The sequence below is a fragment of the Dinoponera quadriceps genome, unplaced genomic scaffold, assembly GCF_001313825.1.
Source record: "Dinoponera quadriceps isolate SergipeBrazil2010 unplaced genomic scaffold, ASM131382v1 scaffold282, whole genome shotgun sequence".
NCBI lineage: Eukaryota > Metazoa > Arthropoda > Insecta > Hymenoptera > Formicidae > Dinoponera > Dinoponera quadriceps.
The window spans coordinates 83,189-95,078 of NW_014554377.1; the positions used below are offsets into that span (position 1 = coordinate 83,189).

The following is an 11,890-nucleotide window of genomic DNA, read 5'->3' on the forward strand; positions in this document are numbered from 1 at the left end:
TTATTTGCGAAAAGTCAAGTACAAGTTTAATGTTTGAAATCATTCCCATTATTCTCTACGACTTTACACCGTCTATCGGGTAGCTGATGAACGCCCTCGTGAACAAAACTTGGCGGTTTTGACTCGATAAAGTCATCAATGCTTTCTCGGGCCTCGTCAACTGTTTTAAAATGCGTATTCGCCAGATGATGTTGAAGCGACCGAAATAGGTAGTGATCCGATGGGGCTGGATCTGGCGAATAAGCCGCATGAAAGAGAATTTTCCAGCCCAATGTACAGATAAGATCCTTCGTCCCTTTTGCGGTATGTAGCCGTACGTTATCATGTCTCAGAATCACCTTCCTAGTTCCATTGTCGGTAAAAGATCTTATAAGTTTTATGAGTCACAGCACTTTCACCCAAAGCGGAACAAATCATTTCGATAGACTGAGCAGCATTTTTATTCATTTGGAGTGCAAGAAGGATGCAGTGCCTCAGATGCTTCTTTTCGAGTAACATCGTGATAATTACTGTTTTCTGAGATTATATCGGCAAGCCCGTCAACTATTATAGTGTCTCTTAAAGCTTAAAGTTGGCACTTTCGAATCACCATATAGGACGGGAAAAAATTCTAAATTTGAACTAGAGTTGCAGGACATTAAATACAAAGGCACCGAATTAATTTGTACACCTAATCTACTTTTGGGAACCCCGAAACTTTACGAGACATATTTTTCTTTTCGCCAGCTACATTCCGCCAGGAACACTCGTCCCGCTCTGTCCCACCGTGTGTCCCTCTGCGAATACCTGTGAAAGTAATTTATTCAAAATGTCTCTCTCTCTCTCTTATTTGTCTATTACTTTCGGAGATAAATCGTACAATCTGTAGGTATATTCTAGTGTCCTCGTCGCAAGCTTGTCCCACGTCGCGAAGAAAACAAAAGTACAAGTTGGTAAGTGAGATCCGCAATAGGAAGAGACGGCTATATCGGAAAATTAATATTTTAATTAATCAAAAGAAGAATTAACGGCCATGAGGAGCCAAAGCACAGATGATTTAATATTAATATTGTTAGTATTATTTTCAGTAATTATGATTTCTTCCTTCGATCGTTTGACCTAGCAATAATTATGAGCAAAATATTATGAGGAATGGCTTCGTAGGATGGCTTTGCTCTTAGTATTATATTTTAATTTCTTTGGCCTTATTATTATTGTCTTTGCGGTTTTCATCTTTCTCTACGTTACGTGCAATTAATTTGTCACTGAAGAGAGTCGAAAAAAGTGACCGAAACCTTTAACTGTCGTAAATTTTATCGTATTCTGGTAAATTGAATCTATTTCTTAAATTAAAAGTTAACCGCACTACCATCAAGGGTTGGTTTTTACTGGCTTTTTTTATTATTTATTTGATTGCATATCATGTGAGAGCCTAATTTATTATTTGTCAGTATTAATATTATTTATGGGAAGGTGAAATTATCCATCGTGAATTGCGAACATATCGAATATTTTCCGAGCAATCGACAGCCTTCCATGAATGAACCGACCCTTAAATTCCAATAATATTGTTATAAATTATAATCTTATGGTCCCAAATCATTTTTTACCTAATTTCTAAGTCAATTAATAAGTAATTTATAACTATATTTATAGCATACACATATTTATCAATATAATTTATATAATATAATTTATCAATATTTAAATGAGGCACTAAATCACTCGTATTTTGGCTCCTCATGGCCGCTAATTCTTCCTTTGGTTAAACCAAATAAAGAGCATCTTAATTTAATATTTTAATTATTACATATTTATTTTCATGACGTGTACTTTGCCCTTGCAACCCGCAAGTCTCGTTGTTCAAGTATGTACATGTGAAGATGCCTGTGACGTCCGTCATGTATCTTGTCCTACCAATAAAGTATTCCTTCGTAGCTCGCACGTGATTTCTTGCGCTTGATTTCTTAATAGCGCGTTTAATTAATCCCTCTCGCCTAAAACCGACGAAACGACCGGCGTGATTTCGCAATCATACGTTTATTACGATTACCGCGACGATCACGTGCGACCGGTCCCGATGTGAAACTTGACTTTTCACATGGCCGGCGCGTCGCATAATATAGAAATAATAATTACACACATACATACACAGAGAACGGCGCGTTCAATGCATTCTTCGTAACAATATAACGACGATCCCAACTAACGTAACGACTACATGACGCTCGCACGCCGTGCGAGCCGTCACAATCGTCGGGCCGATCGATTATCGCGCGCGATTCTCGTGATTCTCGCGCTCCTCCTGCGCGCGAATTTCAGTATGACGCGCCGGTATCATCGTCACGTTTACATCACCGCTGACATTCTGCGGTAATCGATGATCAGCTTATTCGCGTTTCTTCCGCGAGACGGTACGTTCCAGCCTCTGGAAGAAGAGTCGCTTCTTGTGCGAAAAGCCGCCTCGTAACGCTACCGCCGCCGGGAGGTAACATCAGACATGTAACACCGAGGAGAGTCAGGATTCTCTCTCTCTCTCTCTCTCTCTCTCTCTCTGGACGTAAGAATGCGAATTTTACGTAGCGTCGGAAGTCAACGGCTCTCTCCTCTCCTCGTGACGGGAGTCCGCGTGAAAGTAGTTAGCATATCTATTAGTTTGCGCAACGATCCCGGGGGTTGTCTTCCTAACATCCAAATGCCTTCCTTCGATCGGCACGAAGAAAACTCGACGAGGATCCGCCGAGAACGAAGGAAGGAATCAGCCGAGGAGAGGAAAAAGCGGAAGAGCATTTGTGAGCTTTTCATTCTGCGTGCAAACACGCGTTGCCGAGATAGATAAACGATCAAGAACATCTTCATAACAGCTTCATTAGAGAACGAACGCATGCGAATTGCGCAACCAGCGCGACCAGCCGCTTCGGAGAATTGGGTAATATGTAACGTTATGTCGTTCACGTTTCTTGGAACTTCCAGGATGACGGTGAACTTTTCCATTTCAATTGTTAATTTATGCGCGTTACGAATTCGAACGTCTCTCTCTGCTTTCACCGATTTTTATCTCGCTGAGATGTCGATTAGTCGAGAGCGTTTATCCCAGGTGTCCAGGATATTTTCTCAAGAACGACGCAGAAATTTATTCGCAAAATTCGCCTTACGTATCACAAGGATCGGCCGTAGAGTTGGGCAATACCGTATCGATATTGTATCGCTTAACTTTAACGGCCATGAACGGTATCCTTTTAAGTTTGAATCAATGAAAATGCTACTAATTGAAACAATGAAACGATATCCCGAGAAAAAAAGATTATATATGAAATTTGCCCATATATGACTATAATCATATATGTCCACGATGAAAAGGAAAAAAGTTGGTTACAAATTATATGAAAATCAAAGTAAACGCTTTTGGCTACTTGTACTTCCGACAGCATATGATATCGACATTTAATTAAATGTCATTAAAACATAACATCTTTTTTTTTCGTAAAGACGTATATGATCATATGTATAATCACATATATGGGCAAAATTCATATATGATTTTATGTAATTATATATAATCACATATAATCATTCGTTCCCGGGATTTTACCGATGATTAGTGAGTATTCACTAATTTTTAATGGAAACTCTTCCGTTTAGCTCGTTTGTTTGATACTTCACTGATTTCGGCCGGTGAAAGATTCATTGTAAGTTGCTGTCACACGTCCCGTGGCAAAAATATATGTACATATTATATATACATTCAACTATATGGCGTAATTCGTATGAAAGAGTCTCAAGAGCCAGAGATTTCGAGTTTCATCATGATAAATATTAGGTACCGGAAAAAGTTCGTGCGATTTCCTTCTTAGCAATGAATTGAAGTCGGATCTCAGTCAATAACTCGCACGTGTAATACATGAAGTTGGTATCAACGGAAAGTTACATTTATATCGTTGGTATACATGATGTGCAGCTTTCAATTGTTTCAACATTCCGTTGTTTTCGTGAAGATGGATAACAAAAAGTTGAAAACTGGCGCATTCTTGCTTTATGAGGTAAAACGCATTTGTAATGTGTGTGGTGAAAAGGCACTGTTAGCGAAAAGATAGCACAAAAACGGTTTAAGCTGTTTAAGGAAGGTAATCGCTAGAGGATGAGCCGCGTTCGGGACGTCCATCTGTTATTGAAGATGATGAATTGCGCGGATACGTGCGTTCAAACCCGCGAAAAAAATGTATGGACGTGGAAAAGGGTCATCGAAGTCAACGGTAACTACTTCGTCAAATAAAACTACTTCTCAAAAAAGTTCAGAGCGTTTCAGTTTCACTTAAGAATGCGCACAAACTTTTTCCGGCACCTAATATATTCTTCAAATACGATATAAATGAAATCGGTTGAACATAATTTAGAATGTATCAAACAAAATCATTGACAATATTTTAAGAATGATGTTGAGATAATAAAAAAGAAGTAAGAAGTAAGAAATAATGTTTTCTCTCATTGTTTCTGCAGTGGGATTTCTCCATATGGAAACAGTTGGTGCCATTAATAGGCTGTTGCAGCGAAATTTTGCCGATTTGTGATGCTATTACTATTATAATAATGGACCGCCAGCGACTACTGGCTGCTTCTCAATGATAATACACTGGTTGCACTTTAGAGAGAGTAAATTAAATTGAGCGAAGCTCGATCGCCGATCGCTCTCGAAATTGCGGCAATCGCAAATTCTCGCACGAGAATTTGCGTCGCTCCGAGCGCGCGCCAAGTTTTCTCGATTTTCTCGATAAAAGCAGAAAGAAAGTCGCGGGAGTAGCGATCCGAAGGCCGCCGCGCGAGAACAAGCGCGCATTGCGCTAATCGGAAGCGCAGTCCCAGGCCGTTGATCGTGGGCTGTTGCGACGGCATTATTACGCGCATTCTGATGCATATGTAAGTATGCATATTAGAGTGTGTTCTTCTCGCCCATTGTCTTGCTGGTCTCATAATCCGCGAAACTACGAAACCGTCGGCGGACCGAAAACGCGATGTCTGCTACCCACGGCACCGACGGAAGCGGCGTTACACGGCGCAAGCGAATCACCTGCGATGTGTGCGACGCGAGGAAAAGAATTACTTACTACTCTCTTCGATATCAATCATATTCGAAAACGACGCACGAGACGATCTCGCTAAGCGAGATCTCGGCCGTATGAACGATCTTCTCTCTCTGTCTCTTTCGCATAAAGCGCGCGATCTTTTCTCTCGTGTGTGATAAATCTTTCCAAAGATTCCGAGTACATCGAGTATACACTGCGAAAAAAAAATTCCTTCGAATTTAATAAATTTTCATCGCATCCGAACAGATTTTATCAATGGCGCGCTCCAAAGAAACGAATGTTTCGATCAATAAGTACGATTGTTAGACTGTTCAACGAATGTGTAGCTTTATCTTAAATAAAAAATTTGTTTGAAGCGGAAGATAATTTTCTTACAAAGAAATTATTTGCTTCATTTTACGTATTTATTGTAATTAAATAATATTTTATTCGGTTAAAGGATGTTATTTCAGATAATAGCGTTCTTTCTAAATATAAATAAGAGAATTCTGAGACGATAAAACTTTTGCTCAAACAAATAATATTTCGTATAAGTACACGTTGTTTCTATGAAGCAAATTTTAATCAAATACGATAAGTAGAAATGCCAAATTAAAGAAACCCTTGTCTCTGCGTTCGAAAGAGCGAATGACGCGGTTTCTTCGTTTTACCGCGGATAATAATTCTTCGGCCGAGTGGTTCGATATTGCAATATCGGTAAGTGAGGACAAGCGGGCGTCGGACACGTGTCGAACGACGAAAGGATCCGTTGAATCGATTCGACGGAGGTTTCGTCGCGGTTCCGCGTTGCGGGATCGAACGGAGCGCGACGCGCTCGTATTGCGTTCTCGCGAATAATAGGGCTCATTAGAAAGCCATCGGCAACGGCGTCGCCGGCGATGGTCGTTTCAAACCAAGAGTAAGGTCGTCCCGGGCGGTGAGATAATCGGAGCAAGACGCTTCTCGGTACCGTGATCTTAGGGAGGTCTCGTCACACGACCGCTCACGAAGGAAGCGGCCGATCCCACACATGCAGTACACACACACGGCGGATATGTAGGCTCTCCTCGCCATAAAACATAGCGGAGGCTTCTCTCGCGCCTCCTCCGAGTAGGGGTAAAGTGAGAGTCGGTATAAAAGGGGATTTCTTTCCTCTCCCGGGATCGCAGTCGATCTCGCTCGTTTGCGGCTATCTCTCCGTGCACGTTTTGCGTTTTGGTTGGTATCGAGTCGAGCCGAGGTGCACGTTTCCGTGAGCCAGGATGAAGTACGTGGTGAGTAAGTCCGAGGGCCCCCCCGACGCGACCCCCTTCTTCCTCAGGGTCGTCGTCGTCGTCGAAGAAACAACGCGCGTCTGTTTTCTCCTCGATCATTCTCCACGGAAGGAAGAAATTAGCTGTCCATATAATACGACTGAAATTTCGTTACCAAACCTGATTTCTGGATGCGGGAGCTAAACTGAATACAGGGATAAAAAGAATTGGCTAAATTAACAAAGTTTCAGTTGTACTACGCAGACAGCTGATTTTTGTCTACGCGAGCCAGTTTTTAACTGTGGGAGCTGGTTTTTAGTTTTTTTTTTTCCATGTTGCTCGCACGTCTACCGCGTCGCCGATTTTAATGAAGCGATGTAACGATAAGCGATCGGACCGACGGTTGGACGGAAGCTAATTTATTTATTTATTCGACGCTCGCAATTTTGATCTTAAGGTCCGTATTGATAATTGTTACTTGAAACCTGTCTCAAGTGAGTCTCAAGTACTTAGTCTTAAATTCAAAGTTAGAGTTGTGAGTTTCTCGGTTGAATAGCGTTTACGTAACGTCTAATATATCGCACGATTCAATTGAGAAGCTTTATCTGACTTTGAATGAAAATCCTGTAGTATCTGAGCATGAGACGAGCTTCAAGTGACAACTATTAATACAGACCTGACAGGAGAAAATACGGAGATCTATTTAGGTAGAATGACATCAATTGATTTGCCAACTTGACAGAAAGCTTATCGGACAGTTGAAAGATGAATTGTCCGACTCGGAGGATGTGACAGCTAAATGCGCACATGATGATCCAAGATCCCGAGGAATCCGATAGCATTGTCGTTAACACGATTGCGGCAAGCGGCGTTAATTTGCATGCCCGAGAAGACGCATCGTCCGAACGGCGGCGAAAGTAGAGAATTGCGTGGGACGATAGTCTCGGGGATTTACATAATCTGAAGAACAATATAAATCTCGAAGGATTACTTCGAGCCGCCTCTTCGAGCGCGTTTCACACGTATCGAACTTTCTTTTAAGTGTTAACGAGAAACTGTCCCCATCCTCACATCCGTTGTTACTCGGAGAAATCGCAGTCGGGACGGAGTTTCAGGGTACCGTTGTCGACCTGAGATAAATATTTTCCGGTCGCGAATTACACGGGGAGAACAGATTTTGCTGGGACAGCAAATGCTTGTCAATATAGTGACAGTAAAAAAAATTTGTTTCGACAGCAGGAAGATTTGTTAAGAATATTAATCGCTATTTGCTGGATATACGGACAATTGATACTCTTAACAAATCTTCTGCTGTGCAAACGAATTTTTTTTACTGTTACTATCATCGACAAACATTTGTCGTTGTAGCAAAATTTCTTTCCTCCGCGCGAATCGGGTAAATCGCTTCGACGAGGGGGAAATCGAAACGGGACGAGTAATGCGATATCGCGATGAGCGCGGTAGAGGATGGGCCGGAGGACGAAACGGGACGGGCGCCGCGGAGTTTACGGGTCAGGAGTTAAACGACCCGCGTTGGCATTTGCTGCTTCTCACTTTCACTCATCTGCCGAGAGCGCATCGCCCGATATTCTCGTGGCGGAGAGAAGCCAATAAATCCACTTTGGGATCCACCTCGCTCTTCCGCGTCCACTCTCGTCTCGTCTTCGGACGGACGGCCGATCCGGTTTCGCGACGCCTTCGTTAGAAAGGGGGCGAACCGACCACTGACGCAACCTGCAAGCTCATGATATAACGTGCCCGCTTAATGACACAATTGCGCCGAGATCGCGTTGCGCTGAGTTCGAAGAGATTTTCCCGGAGCGCGTCACTGGTCGCGTCGAAATTCTAGTCCTGTGTTAAACCTTTGATTCTACAACACAGTAGAAGATAAGATGGTAAAACAGGTTCAATTTCAATTCTAATGATATAATATAATCCCTACTTTGATCACTATGATGATGTCTTAAATTTCCGTTTTCGCTGTTTTAACATTAAAATAGGATGATGAGGGTAGCGTTAAAATTCTGTAGAATTAAATGTTCGAAAAAGAAGTGAAAAAATATCGATATCGTCAAAACAGGTTTCCATTAGTTTGTAGGCCGTCTAAGTAGGCGCCAACTATCCTTGAGAACGTCAGAGTAGCATCAGAATTTCGTTCCGGGCAGTCGAGTCGACCATAAACGGTACAAATACCGGCAATGGCACTTCCTAACGATATTCTCGCTATTTCCCCAGGTGGTAGCGATGATTCTCGGCCTGGCGGTGGCACAGGAGCCGAATTATCACGGACGCAACAACTATCAGCAGGACGAAGGGCAACACGCGACTGACAGCAGGCGGCCCGCGTCCACTACGCCCATCCCAATCCTCCACTGGAACAAGCAGCAGGAGCACGACGGGACCTACAAGACTAGGTATTTTATTCCCCGTTATTCCGTTCCAAACGATCGTTCTCTGAAAATATTCAAACATCGTTGCACGAACTGTGACGTAAGGAGGTTTTCTATTATTCTCGAGAATGCGCAGTCGTCTTACGTGGTGGCTGCTCTTTTCGACATATCTAAAGTTTATCCTAAATTGTAAAAGAGCAACATGACTGCTAAGAACGATGTGCACTTAGATTACCTTTTAACACGGAGAAAACAAATTTTGCTGGGACAGCAAATGTTTGTCGATATAGTGACAGCAAAGAAGAAATTTGTTTAGACAGCAAAAAATTTCTTTGGACAGCAGAGAGATTTGTTAAGAGTATTAATTGACCATATACTCAGCAAATAGCAATTAATACTCTTAACAAATCTTTCTGCTGTTCAAACAAATTTTTTACTGTCTAAATAAATTTCTTCTTTGCTGTCACTATATCGACAAACATTTGCTGTCCCAACAAAATCTGTTTTCTCCGTGTGCTACGCTAAATAATCTCTTTTTCTTCGTAAATACAAATTATCATTATTATTATTATTGCTATCTGGGTAAAGCCGAGTAGTTATCTGCAAAGGAAAATCGTTTCGGCCACGCCGTTATTGATCGCGTGATCGCGCAAAAGAAATTTCGTCAGCGCTCTCGGACCGCTCAGTTCTCCTGGCACGGGAGGCGTAGTCGCGTCATGTTCGTCACGTCACGTTCGTCCGGCGATCCGCACCGTAATGCGGTTCCGAAAGTGCCGAAATTGCGTGACGTCCGTCGGCGTCGCCGCGAGAACCCGTCGTGCGAACTTCGCCGGAGCGCTCGGGCGGTGTTAGCGTTGTGTAATCGCGACCGGGTGTTGTTCCGCGCGCGGTGTGTCGCGTTTGCGCAATCCGATTATTTAACACCCCGGCGACGGTCGTCGTCGTCGGTGTCCCGCAGTTACGAAACGGGCAACAACATCATCGCCGAGGAGAGCGGCTACATCAAGACCATCGGCGAAGGTGAGGACCGGGCGGAGGCGATCGTGCAGCAGGGCACCTTCTCGTACACGTCTCCCGAGGGACAGCTGATCACCATCACCTATACCGCCGACGAGACCGGCTTTCACGCTCAGGGCGATCACATTCCCACGCCGCCCCCCGTCAGCGAGGAGATCCAGAAAGGCCTCGACCTCATCTACGCGGGCATTCGTCAGCAAGAGGTACGTGCCTCGACCTTTCCTCTTCCGTCTAACTCCTCCCCACCTTCCCACCCTTCCCGGGCCTATCGCCGAGACCCGAAGAACCCGTCGAAGACGCTTTCTACGTTTGTCTCGCGTGTGAACCGCCGATGAAAGTCCATGACACGCGATTCGGTGTTAATGCATTTCTGATTAAAGCGATTTCAACAAGCTTGATCCATAAACGCAAGACCATCAACGGTCAAATTTAAAGGTCCGTCGATTCGTGCGCTTTATCTTTATTATTTTTTATTCGCTCGAAAGTTCGTACGAAGCGAACGGGACGTGCGGAGAAGGGAATGTCGGAGCGCATATATCTTTAGGTATTTTTAAGGTATGAAATTACTCGAAGCAGACTCATTCAAGCTTTACTCGAGACGGTATGATAACGTCGGCGGTTTAACGACGCGTTGTTTAAAGTCCATTCATGGTCTTCCTATCCTCGTTTATCCCCACCCGCTCCTATCTCGCCGTTTCTTATCATCACCATCGTCCAAGTGTACTCGTGTATTCACCTTTGTGGAAGACGTTCTCCGTCCGCGATCTCGCGGGAAGGCTTCTGTTTCGTCATTTGTGCCTATTGCATAGGTCAACGGTTTCCAAGCGGGCTTTGCGAAAAGCCACTCAGTTAACCGTTGCGTCGGCCCGCAAACGTGTTTGCGAAATCGTGATAACAATCGATATCGAAAGCAAAGGCTAAAACCCGCTCTCGACTATGAATGACTCGGCATGAGGAAAGAGAGGAAGGGGGGGGGGAGAGTACAAGAGCTACCTGCTATCGCGCGCAGCCTCCTTTCGAGTCTCATTAATCATCTTGTCGTTGTAAACGAGCGGTAAGCTACTAGTTTTCCTTCTGCTTTTACTATTACTCGGGGTAGAAAACGACGATCTCGCGTTCGAACGAAAGCATAACATAGACGGGATCCGCGGGAGATCAGCCCGTGAAATTAAAGTCTTATGGGCCGTGATGGCTTTGTGGACCGTGATAATTAACACGCGTTATCGAACGCATTTGTATCTCTCAGCCGTATCATATTTTACGTTATCGTTATCGGAACAACGAGGTGTTGGAACAACGAGGAGCCTTCAAACCGGGTCGTAGGTCGAGCGGAAGGATGAGTGTTCATGGAAAAAATAATTTCGCTGGTTTAATAACAAATTGTTAGTTACTACAGGGACAACAGGAAAATTTGTCACGTGAAAAAAATAATTTGGCTGTTGTAGTAAAACCGTTGTGCGACAAAATTTACTTAATTTTAATGTAAATTTTTAATTAAATTTATTTATTAATACGATTTTATTTAAATTAAATAAATTAAATTTAAAATTTAGGTTACAGCGATAACATTTAGTTGGCGTAACCAAATTATTTTCCTGTCTATATATCTAGCAAATAACAATTAATTTTCTTAACAAATCTCCTTGCTGTCGGAAACAAATTTTTTTCTTGCCCCTATAATAACTAACAATTTGCTGTATCAGCGAAATATTTTTCTCCGCGTTGAAGATGAAAGTGTCAAAAGCTTCTGAAAGCACACCCGATCATTTCTTGTGAGGACACCAACGGAAATCATCAGCATTTCTCCCTGTCAAAAATATTCCGTCTGATTTCCCGAGATGCATCCTCTCTTCTTGGCAGATTATCCCTCTTCATTTCTGACTTGATCTCTTCGTCCCTTCTCTCGAAACCAACTCTCTACGTCTCTCTCTATATCTTCTTTCCAACGAGGTTTCTCTTCCCATCTGCTCTCACCTGAAACTAATTATCTCGAGATAAAGCAATTTAACAAGAGCAGTGCCTAGAAGTCTGGGGATTCCACGCGTTCATGTTTCAGGAGGAAGACGCCCGCGCCGCGGCCCAGAAGCCTCAGCAGCCGTTGAACCAGCAGGTCGACAGGCGGGATGACTACGACAGGAAGTACCGACAGTGAGCGCACGCACTGCCTGTGCTCCATCAATACATATCCGCA

At 43.3% G+C, this 11,890-nt stretch overlaps 1 protein-coding gene across 1 annotated transcript in view; it reads left to right on the top strand.

Annotated features, from left to right (window-relative positions):
• The window catches only part of LOC106747500 (stabilizer of axonemal microtubules 1-like), a 17,645-nt gene extending 5,757 nt beyond the window's left edge, over positions 1 to 11,888 (top strand). Inside the window, exons 10-13 of the mRNA XM_014625072.1 lie at positions 880 to 907; positions 8,528 to 8,706; positions 9,641 to 9,902; positions 11,756 to 11,888. Of these exons, the coding sequence (XP_014480558.1) occupies positions 880 to 907; positions 8,528 to 8,706; positions 9,641 to 9,902; positions 11,756 to 11,851 (565 nt within the window). The 3' untranslated portion in view covers positions 11,852 to 11,888. The remainder of the gene's footprint in view (positions 1 to 879; positions 908 to 8,527; positions 8,707 to 9,640; positions 9,903 to 11,755) is intronic.
• Positions 11,889 to 11,890: the final 2 nt, after the last annotated feature.